Source organism: Sebastes fasciatus, chromosome 4 (genome assembly GCF_043250625.1).
Source record: "Sebastes fasciatus isolate fSebFas1 chromosome 4, fSebFas1.pri, whole genome shotgun sequence".
In the NCBI taxonomy this organism is placed as follows: domain Eukaryota; kingdom Metazoa; phylum Chordata; class Actinopteri; order Perciformes; family Sebastidae; genus Sebastes; species Sebastes fasciatus.
The window spans coordinates 10,964,813-10,976,752 of record NC_133798.1 but is presented as its reverse complement, the minus strand read 5'-3'; the positions used below and the strand labels follow the sequence as shown (position 1 = coordinate 10,976,752).

The window sequence follows — 11,940 nt, the reverse complement described above, 5'->3', positions numbered from 1 at the left end:
ATAGATAGATAGATAAACAGATAGGTAGATAGATAGATAGATAGGTAGATAGATAGATATATAGATAGAGAGAGAGGGTGAGAGAGGTAGAGAGATAGATAGATAGATAGATAGATAGATAGATAGATAGATAGATAGATAGATAGATAGATAGATAGATAAATAGATAGGTAGATAGATAGATATATAGATAGAGAGAGAGAGTGAGAGAGGTAGAGCGAGAGAGAGAGAGAGAGAGAGAGAGAGAGAGAGAGAGAGATGTACTTTATTGATCCCAAATTACAGCAGCAGATTATCCAGGCAATGCACCGGAACGGTAAATAAAATGTACATATCAACACTAGAGAAATATATCCCTAGAATACACAATATAAAGAATATTGGAAGACACTATAAATATACCTGACTACTACAACTAGCATAACGGAATAATAAATATAAATAAATAATAACGGCATAATAAAACATAAAAAAACAAACATAATAATTAGATTTCATAACTCAACTCCATCATCTCTGTAGATTCCTGATCAGCTCATTCAGACCCGTCACTTCTATTATGTAGCCCACTCAAGACAGAATAAACTAAAGCATAATTTTAATTCCAAGTAATTTATGTCAGTATCTCAGTTCACTAGATCCACGTCTACCAAATCAATTAAATTGAATCTTTGAGGATTAAATGAAGAGTGTGCACAGGTTAAATTCCATTAGGCTCCTGTTGTAGTTCCTGAGTAAGCAAATAGATGTTGGAAGCTTGTTGTTTGTTTTCTAATATGGTTATCTTCAACACTTCCTCTACCAGCCATTTATTTAAACTTTTTTTTTTTAAGGTTTGTACTCACTTATATTACATAGATCAAATGGTCTATGTGTTATATATATTATTATTATTATTTTTTTTTTATTGGATATATCTGTGAGTATGTTCTTGACCGTGTGCGTGTGTGTGTGTGCGTGTACGCTCACACGCCCGTCCGTGTGTTTTCAAGTTTGAGTAGGTAAGGGAGCGTCTACAAAGTATCACTCCCACATACATCCGGATAACCCTTACATTTTTCACAAGAAAATACCACCACCATAATCCTTGCAGTCCATTAACATTTATCCACGATATAATAAATCGGTGGATTAGAAGGTATTTATTTACATTACAAGTTTTGACAAACACACCGTTGTTTTTTTGTAACACGCTTTTGAATGGATGTGAGTATTTGCAGACGCTCCCTGCGACGATTGAACTAGTGATGGGAATTCCGTCTCTTTTTAGTGAGCCAGATCATTTGGCCAGCTCATCAAGAAGAGCCGGCTCTTTCGGCTCCCAAACGGCTCTTCATTTTACCACTTCTGCTTTTTATAATTCAGCCAAATTTAGCGCTATTTTGACCTATGATTAGTATTTGTTCACATATATCACTTAAATTATTCAATATAATTATACTACACCTTATAATTTCCAGAATACCATCATTTTACATGCTGCTTCGTTTCCAACTGTCACTTATCTTGTCTGCTATTCGCGCATCACACTCCTCTCTTTCTCTCCTCCTCTCCCTCCTGCTCTGTACCTGTAGACCGCCAACGCGCCGCGCACCCCCGCCCCTCCCTGCTTGATGGTATGATCCTTGTCTGTCATCACCTGATTGGTGAGTGCCCCTGGCGCGGAGAAGATCATCCTATCATTCTGCCTTGAATTAAAGGGACTGTTTGTAACTTTTTAAGCGTATAAATGTACCGGGTCGGGACACATGCGCACTTTCATATGCGCGCTCGCGTGTGGCCGCTGTACTCTCCTCCTCTGCCTGCTTGCCTTCACTCAGACAGCGCGCGTACTCGCTCTGCTTGCTCCATCTCTAGACGTGAACGCCGCTCACTCCACACTGCAGAAGAGTTAGTTTAGCTCTGAGAATATCTAGTGAATGTACAGTGGATGTTTGTGCAGAAATAAATGCTGCAGCTCCTCCAGACCAACAGAGGTTTTCCGTGTCTTGTGAAGTGACGGGGCTCCGCAACGAGTTACGTTATCGCCTCCGACCGGGTGCCGGGGTTTTCACTGTTCCCTCCGACTGCGGTTGGAGACAGTAACGTTACTCGCTGCGGAGCCGGGGCTGAAGCGGAGGCAGGAAAAGCCAACACTAGGATCAGCAGTGATTCATGGAGAGACCTTCGTCTGGTCAGCTAAAATGACTGCCAAGCAACTGAAATATAGAGTGATATTGTGCTTTTAGCTGACGTGTGTCGCCTCACTGTTTTGAGTGATGCTCGTTCAGGTATATTTAGAGCGAGCAAGCGCGAGCCCGACGCTGACTTTCGTTGACTTAACGACCACAGGTGTCGCTGTTAACAAGCATTTCTGAAAGTTACAAATAGTCCCTTTAATTAAAAAAAAAAAAAAAACGGCTCTCGGACAGGAGCCGGCTCTTTGAACCGGCTCGTTCGTGACAACACACCACTAGATTGAACCGTCCCGTCATACCTAGCGTGGCCAACGGCTCTCTCATTGAACCACCGTACTCAGCGCAGCTCGGTGTAGTGGAGTCCTTTGGAAGCAAACCAGGCCGGATAGCTCATCAAACACCTGTTATTTGACTCACACATTTCCCCGGCCTTGTGTTAGTCTGACTACAGAGGTGGTGCTTGTTTCCTGGTCTCTCTGGCTGGTGTTTGGTCGGTGGAGGCAGCAGGCAGGAGGGGAAGTATCTGTGTGTCTCTGAGCCATGATGGAGCTGGAGTCCGCCAGTAACAGAGGAGACCTGGTTGCTGTGGGAGACTCACTGCAACCACAGACTCCCAGCAGACACGAGAAGAGCCTGGGACTGCTCACCACCAAGTTTGTGACTCTCCTGCAGGAGGCGAAGGACGGAGTGCTGGATCTGAAAGCGGTGAGCATCACAGCCAGAGAGAGTCTTTGTTGTTAGCTAGCACATGTCATGTTTGGTCGTTGGGTTGCATGCACTCTCACTAGCATGCCTGTTAGCCTAGCCTAGCTCAGTGTGACAGGCTAGTTTGAATGATTGCATCTGTGCTTTTATGGCTTGTTTTGTAGTTTTTATAAACAAAAGAGACTTTAAAACCTTTACATGTTGTGTCATGGTGTTTCTCAAAGTGAAAGGTTGCAGACTGAACTTTTGAGAGGTCAACTTTTCAGACTCTGCCCCCTGCAGATTCAAAGTTTAAAAACTGGGTCAGCTTTTGTGGTTCCTCTACTAAAGCTAGCTAGCTGCAGCTTCACACATGACCAGTTTTATCTGATTGTCTTTGTCACTTAACGACATGCAGTTAGTTTCCAATACGTTCACAAAAAACATTTAGCAACAATGCATTAGCTTTTTAATCACATGCACATTAGCTAAAGTTAGCTGTGTTCTCCACCACACAGTCAAGGCCACCATGCTTTATAATGAATAGAAAGCTTTATTGTCATTGTATTAAATACAATGAGATTCACAGTTGCCACTTCTGGTCAGTGCTTTAAAACAAATACTTAACGAGGCCGATAAAACATATACACAGTTATAAAACAAATAAAACAGGTAAAGTAGATGTAATAAATAAATATAAACAGAAGTGTTTATCAAGAAGTATAAAATATAAAAAATGATGTAATGTAAACAGAGGTAATTGCACTTGTAAAATAGGTAGGGTAGATGTAATAAATGAAATGTAAACAAAAATGCAGTGTGTTTTTATGAGCTGAGCTGAGATATTAACATTAACACACCCACAAAACTCTCCTATCCTACTTGCTGAGCAGCCAGAGTGTCTGTTAATGAAGTTACTTGAAGAACTAGTTGGTGTTCTGAAATACCTAAAATGAGGGTTACCCTAAAGCCCAGACTTCATCAAAACATGTTAATACACTCTTCATATTGGAATATAAATAGAAACACACAAAACAACACTGCTAGCCTGCTTGCAACTGTTTTTTTTTTCTCAACCAAAACCAGTGAACCAGATGGCAGCTTGACCAGCCAAGCATTACTTTGTATAATAAAAACAGTTTCTTTTTCACATTGACCCCAGTGACTTGCTGGACAGATTTGGTTACTGTTCTTTGTCTTTCACTCTTTCTCTTTTCCTTCTCACCCGTCTATAAAAAACACACTGCATTTTTCAATAATGAAACCAACTGACTTGTTAAATTTAAAAGCCTTACGGTTTATTAGCTGTCATTCAGCGGGTCTGTGACCACATTGCCGCCACACAGCTTATACTTATCAGCACCAGCCACATGGTTATCATTAGTTTGTTAAACACGTTGGGCTGGGAAGGAAGTTGAAAAGACACTGTCGTACCCTACGATGGTTGGTTGCAGGGTATTGAACCTGTTGGCACAGATACAGTGGTCTGTGTTTTAGCTATGAGCCTACTAAAGGAGATGCCGCCAGTAATCTTTACAGTATTTCTAATTGCTTTTTGTCCTGTGATTCAGGCTGCAGACACCTTAGCAGTGCGGCAGAAACGACGCATCTATGATATCACTAATGTGTTGGAGGGAATTGGTCTGATTGAGAAGAAGTCCAAGAACAGCATCCAGTGGAAGTAAGTACACAGTTCATTTTGTATTCCCCAAAGGTGGAAAGACTCTTCCTTAATTTTGGAGAGAAAAAAAATATGTCATTAATAAATGTAACAATAAAGAAAACATTTTTTCAACCTGTGTTTTAATCACAACATCTGTCATAAATGATGTTCCCTGTCAATGCAGCTGTAGTCTGATTTATCAGTAATGTCCATGCTCTAATACTAGGCAGATTGATCAATAGCCAAGAGACGGTGAATGAGAATGAATCCACGTAGGTGTATAGCGATAATTAAACAGGGTGTTAATGAAAAACAACATGTACTCATGAGCAGATGAGTGTGTGAAGCTGTATTTGCATGCTGACTGTACATGACCATGTACTGTATTTGTCTTTTGTGTTTCAGGGGTGTAGGTCCAGGATGCAACACCAGAGAGATAGCCGATAAGCTAATTGATCTGAAGGCCGAGTTGGATGACCTGGCTCTCAGGGAAAATGAGCTGGACCAGCAGAGAGTCTGGGTCCAACAAAGCATCAAGAATGTCACAGACGACTCCAACAACAGCCCATATCCTTCACTGCACAGTGTGTTTATGTATATGTTATAGCTGGAAGTAGTTTTTTCATAAATGCTTCCCATTGTCACTGCCGATTCATCAGCCATGAATTCATTCTGTTGCGCTCCAAATCAGAAGCGATGACTCTTCCTAAAACAATTTGTTCGTCATTGGTGCTTGTCCAAGCCCAGCCAAGATAACCTTTGTGATATCAAGAGGGTCATTTTCTCAGACATGATAATGCGTCTTCAGAGCCCCAGAAGACATTAATGAGCTGTTTTCACAAGTTAAGTAGTACTCCTCATGACCGGTAAACTGATGTTGATGTGGAAAATTGGTGGATTTTCCCTTTATGTCTGATTATATCAGTAGAACTTTTGCCTCTGTAAAAAAGGCCCAGCCGACAACTGTAGTACTGTAACTCTGACCTGTCTGTGGAAAATATTTAATTAATTTGTAGGCTCATAAATGTTGCTCAGAAGTCCGTAGGAGCTGACGGAGACTATGGACAGATTTTTTCCTGTATAGGACAGACTGCCTGGGAATCACCAGAGGCCCCACGATATGATATTATCACGATACTGAAGTCAAGATACAATCTTATTGCAATTTTCAACATTTTACGATACGCTGCCTATTGCCATGAGATGCATTGCGATTTATTACCTTTTTTCAATTGCAAATTATGCAGTTTGGCAAAATCTATTATATCTATTAAGATACGGTTTTCACTCTATTCCTCTCAGAGTTTTCATTCACATATCTTGAGGTCAGAGGTCAAGGGGCCCCTTTGAAAATGGCCATGCCAGTTTTGCCTCACCAAAATTTTGCATAGTTTTTTAGCGTTATTCAGCATCCTTCCAGTCAGGCTAACATGAAATGTTTTCTAGTTTTACATGATACCAGTATCTTCACTCTAGCTTCAAGACTGAGCCCGCTACAACCTCTGAAAGACAGAGTAGCGTTGGATGTTAAGAAGATAGTAATTTATGTAATAAAAGATTGATACTTGACGTCCATGTATCGATACAATATTGCCACGCAAAATATCTCGATACTATGCTGTATCCCAAACATTGCAAACATGCCATGCTGAATTACTTTGATATACGTATCGTTAAATGCTTTGTGAAAATCACTCATGGTCAGTATTTAGATATGTGCATGTGACTCAGTGGCACAGAGCAACAGCAGACGCAATGAAACATATCCAATCTCAACACCATTTAATTTCATAATTGGAAGTCTAGGATTCTGTTTTTGAAGCTTGACTCGTACTAAAGACTAAAAGTCAGGATATCTGTATAATGGAAGTGCAATACTATGGTGGTGGAGTACCCTATTAATAAATCGAAGTATTCAGTAAACCATAATCATCCTGAAGATGAAATGGCTTTTGCTAAAGTCTCCCCAGCCAGTCAGTCATGGGTAATGCCTGTGTCCACAGGTGCACTGTTGAGATGATTGTGGAATTGAACCCTTAACACATTCATACTATGGCATATATAAGACATGAAGACCTCTGTGGAGCTTTCAAAGGTAATTATTTCAAATGCTCAATCGTTGTAGACGTTTTTCTGTGACGCTCACATTGACAGTCTCACACACCGTTTCCATCACTTGCTTGTCCTTCATCCTCAGGTGACACCCTCCTAGCAATCCGTGCTCCCATTGGCACACAGCTAGAAGTCCCCATACCAGAATCTGTAAGTTATGTGCGTCATTTTCTACGCTCCTTAGGTCCAGCTACTGTTTTGTCTCTTGTCTCAGACTGGGTTTATGTGTTCTTATCCAGGTCCTCAACGGACAGAGGAAATACCAGATCCGTCTCAAGAGTTCATCTGGTCCCATCGAGGTTTTGCTGGTCAATAAGGACCCGTCCAGTGCCTCTCCTGTTGTTTTGCCCGTCCCTCCTCCAGATGACATCCTTCAAAACCTCCCAGCGCCAACACCTACCTCTCAGCCGATCACTGCTGCCTCCCAGGTCCATCAGCTTTCTCTATGCAATTAGCTCTATTTATGTATCGGTGTACTGTGAGAGACGTTGGATGTTCAGATGTCTTTCTATATTGAAACAGTAAAGAGGAATACAAGAAGACCTTGCTCCCAAGATGGCAATATTTGTCATAGTTTTCCTCATTGAGATGACAGTTGTGTTTGAAATAGTGTTCATAAATGCTTAATCACCACTCAAACGCTTCTGCTTTTTTTCACTGTAAAAATTATAGTTTCTCTTTTATGCAATGTTAAAACTTTCCTTCATCTTTCCACCCTCCAGGTCTCCAAAGCAGCTCCAGTGACATCAACAAAACCTGGTCCTGCCACAACGTCGGCTACAGCAGCCAACCAGACAGCCTCAGTGACAGGTACCAATGTGTTGCCCTGTGAGCTTAAATATGGCAAATCTTTTAGTCCCTACGTTATCAAAAATATCTACATTTCACTTTTTTTTATCTTTGTATTTTACACTGAACCATTTGTTATGTACGCTAATATGATGCCAAGAACCAGCATTATTTTATTCACACTTGTTTTGTTTCAGAAGTGACGAGCACCACGCCACTCAGCCCAACAACAGAAACACCTGCTGCAGTTACTCAACAACTACAGTCTTCTGCCTCGTTGGATGGATCTCTGTCCTCTTCTGCCTCTGCAGTATTTGAACCAATTAAGTCGGATCCCTCTGAATGTGAGTTTTGCATGTTGCTGAACTCTTTTGAACCTCTCAGCTTTGGAAAGATGAATATTGATGACTAATATTTTACTTTTACGTTCATAGCTCTTTGACATATTGGTTATAAACCTCTTTAGCAGCCTCTTTCCATGCAGGACTGAGACATACTAAAAGGATATTTTTCAATATTTACTTGTGCCTCACTAAGGACATTTTTCTAGTGTAGCCAAAATACAGACACTCAGACCCGTTAGGCAAAAAATGTCCCCATTGAAGGCCACGGCCATTACAGCATAAAGTCATGCATTCTATTCTGTATTATGGAGCACTGCAGTGTTTGATGCAATGAAAGAAAATCAATGTTGCTGATTATTGATATATCCCAAATTGTGAAAAAAGCATTTAGTATGCAGAAAAATTCAATTTTTGTGTATTTTTCATAAAAAACAACAATGGGGACATTATGTAAACAAATTGACATTTAAAGGAACAGTGTGTAACATTTTTGGGGATTTATTTGCAGAAATGGAATATAATGTTCAGAACTATGTTTTCATTAGTGTATAGTCACCTGAAACTAAAACTCGTGTTTCCGTTAGCTTAGAATGAGCCCTTCATATCTACATAGGGAGTGGGTCCTATTCACGGAGTCTGCCATGTTGCACCGCCATGTTTGTACAGTAGCCCAGAACGGACAAACCAAACACTGGCTCTAGAGAGAGCCTTTTGCGTTACCTGAAGGCCACCATAGTTCGCCGACACGCTTTTGAAAATTAGGTAACGTGAGCCGCAGAGTGCAAAACTGTGGTACTTCCAGCCGCCGGCTGACTTCTGTTGCTCCTAAAGTAGTGTAATTATGGTAAGGATGACCTCTGAGCGAGACGAATGCCGTTACTACGGTTTTGCACTCTGCGGCTCACGTTACCGCAGTCTTGAAAAGGGAGGATTGAGAGGAGGGATACACAGATGGTTGCAATCTGCAAAAATAATTAATATAATATTAATATATAATGTTATGGCTGTTTTTGGATGCGGACATTTTCGTCCTCCTGAGGACATCAAAGCAATGGTAATATAGTGACTGACTGTATAGCTGAAATGTATGCTGTGGTTTTCTTCTAGTGCTGGACTTTCCCAAAGAGCTCTCTGATATGTTTGATCCAACTAAAGGTATTTGAGTATTACATAAATAAAAAAAAAATTTTCCACCACTGATTTTGCCATAGTTGCGTACCACTTTGTCAGTGTCCTGCAGACTGATAGTTCTTTTCTCTATCTCCGGCAGAGATCATGAGTGGAGACCTTTTGGAGGACTTGATGTCATCAGAAGGTGAGTTTGTTTACAGAGAAACAAATGACAATTACCGTAAAAGAGTTTGAAAAAAAATTGCGAATTGATTATGTATACTTTGTTTAACAAAGAGATTCTTTAATACATTTCAGCTCTTGGACTCATGGCCTCGTTTTCTGCATCCTGTGTGTCTCATCTCATTCTCTGTCTGTTTTTTCCTCTCCAGTGTTCTCGCCTCTCCTGCGTCTGTCCCCTCCACCCAGCGACCACGACTACATATACAACCTGGATGAGACAGAAGGCCTTTGTGACCTCTTTGACGTGCCCATTCTCAACCTCTGACCCCCGAGATCGTTGTCAGAGCGGGAAACAGTTTCCCAAACATGCTAATCTACCTTAATTTTCTCCCAAGTGTCGTCGTCGCCCCCCCGCCCCCCTCTGACGGTGAAGGTGAGAAGAGGTGCAGGAAAGCCAATATGATCTGATGAGCATTCAAGGACACCTCTGCACTGACACGGTCAGCTCAAGCTGAGCTCATTCAGACAGTAGCTCCATGTACAGCTGCATCAAGAAATGCAGGCGAGAACAAAACATTTTACTTACTGCTTTTCCAAGGAGTCAAAACAAATGACAAAATAATTATATTTTTAGATTGTTATGTATGATAAAGTTTGTGTATCAGCTTTCCCGTGTGCTTGTGAGCGAACGTGAGTTAGGCATACTTTACGTGAGTGTGTGTGTGCGTCTGTGTGCGTGCTTGAGTTTTGTATTGAACGCTCTCTTTAACTTGAGTCAGATGTCTCCAGGGAGGGGGGTAAAAAACCCTTTTCCTATAAGAGTCATGGCAGACTAGCAGAGCACAGCTTTAGTCACCCGGCAGCTGCTCACGCATGGCTTGAACGAGTCCAAACACAGCTGGTTAAATATGCACTGTCGTCATGTACATAGAGAATATATATATTTTGTATTACCAGCACACAAGACTATTTGTGTAATAATGAACTACATTTGTAACACAGGCAGAGCAATAGTTGGCAAATAAACAGACTCAATCATACTGAATGTATGAAGTGCTTTGTTTTGAATCATGGGGATTTGTCTTAATCAAACCTTTCAGTGATGGTGGTGTTTTTGTGACCCAGTTAGAGAAAGTGAAAGTTATTGAAGCCAATAAGCTTCGAGACATAAAGAGCCGAGGACCAAAACAATGCAGGGGTATGGGAGGAGGGGATTTTAGAGTTCTACCTTTTTACATGAACACTTTTTAGGTCAACAAGGTGCTTGTTAAAATGAAATAAAGTGTCTCTGGCACTTCTACACTGAGAGGTTTGATTACTTGCTTTGATAGACTTGCTTTCAGTTTCATTTTGTCTCTGGACTTTTCAACCTTGCAGGTTTTTTTTTAATATTTGCTCTGATTAATATATAACTTAACTGAAGTACATCAGAGGAATAGCTTTTTTTTTTTGCCCCACCCACCCTCTCCACAATGAGTTCTTCTGTGGCAATTGTCTTTCGTTTATTATGTATGTATATGAATACTGTTGTACTTTTAGTTCATTTGTATGGAAAGAGTCATGTATGTATTTTTCTGTGAATATAGTCACCAAGTCATGGAAAACACTCCTGTTTTTGCTTTTTTTTTTGTATATTTGGCAAAGAAGAATCCCTATTCAGTAATGTTCTTTCTGTTTTTTCATAAATTAAATACTGCCTATCACTCTAAATGAAATGTTTCAACTCTAATCATTCTCTCTGTGAAGGGGACAGGTGGGTAGCAGTTCAGGATGAGTTGTAACTAGTCAGACTGTTAAAGTACAATATCATTATTCATAGTTCTGCTTTTGGTGTGATAATGTCCTGTTTTGCCCTGGATGATGTGTATGTATGTACTGTTTATATCCCTCTCTACCGCTTGTATAGAATAGCATTTATTTTTTTATACCTGATATATTATTACTGCTACTAATTTGGGGCTACACTTTGTTTTTTTGGAAATTCATCCACAAATTCTGCTTTATCAAATCATCCTGTCTCATTGTTGCACTTTACATCACTGGACTGATCGGTTGTTACTCATCCGCTCCCGATCAGTAGCAAGTCATTGTGTTTGGACAGTGTTGTGAGTTTGCCTAATTCTTCAATAGAGCAGCCAGGGAGGTCAACAGTACTGGGTTGAATCGTGTCTGTGTGCGACGGCGTGTGAGACTCGATCCTACAGACTGTTTTCAACAGGCTCACTATTGCTAAGCTGTAGTTGCATCAAATGAAGCAAAATAAAAACTTTGGTATTCTTTGTGTATTGTCTGGTTTCCAATTTTATGTAACGTGCCACATTGTTGGTGTGTGTGTCACGGAGGGTTTCCTATCATAGTATGTATTCTGATACAGTAAGTTCAGTTGAGAATTGTGAAATGGCAATTGGCAAATTGTGAAAAATAAATAAATAAAAGAACGGTCATGAGGGTAATTAGATTCTGAGATTAGGGTGATCCCTTAAACATATGGCTAAATCATCTGTAGTGTATGGTGTTATAGGCCTTTAAAGCCTCATCTGGTTATGATGGAAGAGGAATACCTTAATTACATGCACAAAAAACAGTTGATGTTTATGATGTCAAAATATAAGTTACATTATTGGACATTATACTACATTATAGAAAAGTATAGGTTTATATGGGGTGCCCTGATGGCCTTGGGGGTTAAGGTGCTCTCACCATGTAATTGCAACTTCCCCAGTTTGAGTCCAGCCAGGACTTTTGTTGCATTCCCTATCTCTTTCTCCCCTCATTTCCTGTTAACTCCCGACTGTTACATTTCTGTGATAAAGGCACAGGCTTTAATACAAAAATAAAAATAAATGCAGATATACAGAAGAGAGACACTTTACGTGCA

General features: G+C 40.4%; 1 protein-coding gene across 2 annotated transcripts; it reads left to right on the top strand.

The window, feature by feature from the left end:
• Positions 1 to 2,490: 2,490 nt before the first annotated feature.
• Positions 2,491 to 10,381, top strand: e2f4 (E2F transcription factor 4). Of its 2 annotated transcripts, none has more exons than XM_074631931.1 (11): positions 2,491 to 2,882; positions 4,433 to 4,542; positions 4,930 to 5,091; positions 6,576 to 6,619; positions 6,722 to 6,786; positions 6,876 to 7,064; positions 7,359 to 7,446; positions 7,626 to 7,769; positions 8,877 to 8,924; positions 9,040 to 9,084; positions 9,272 to 10,381. In XM_074631931.1, exons 1-11 carry the CDS (start codon positions 2,718 to 2,720, stop codon positions 9,385 to 9,387), a joined length of 1,176 nt encoding a protein of 391 aa, XP_074488032.1. In that variant the 5' UTR covers positions 2,491 to 2,717; the 3' UTR covers positions 9,388 to 10,381. The 2 variants fall into 2 exon arrangements, with proteins under 2 accessions (XP_074488032.1, XP_074488031.1); XM_074631930.1 differs by having other exon boundaries at positions 7,623 to 7,769.
• The last annotated feature ends 1,559 nt before the right edge of the window (positions 10,382 to 11,940 follow it).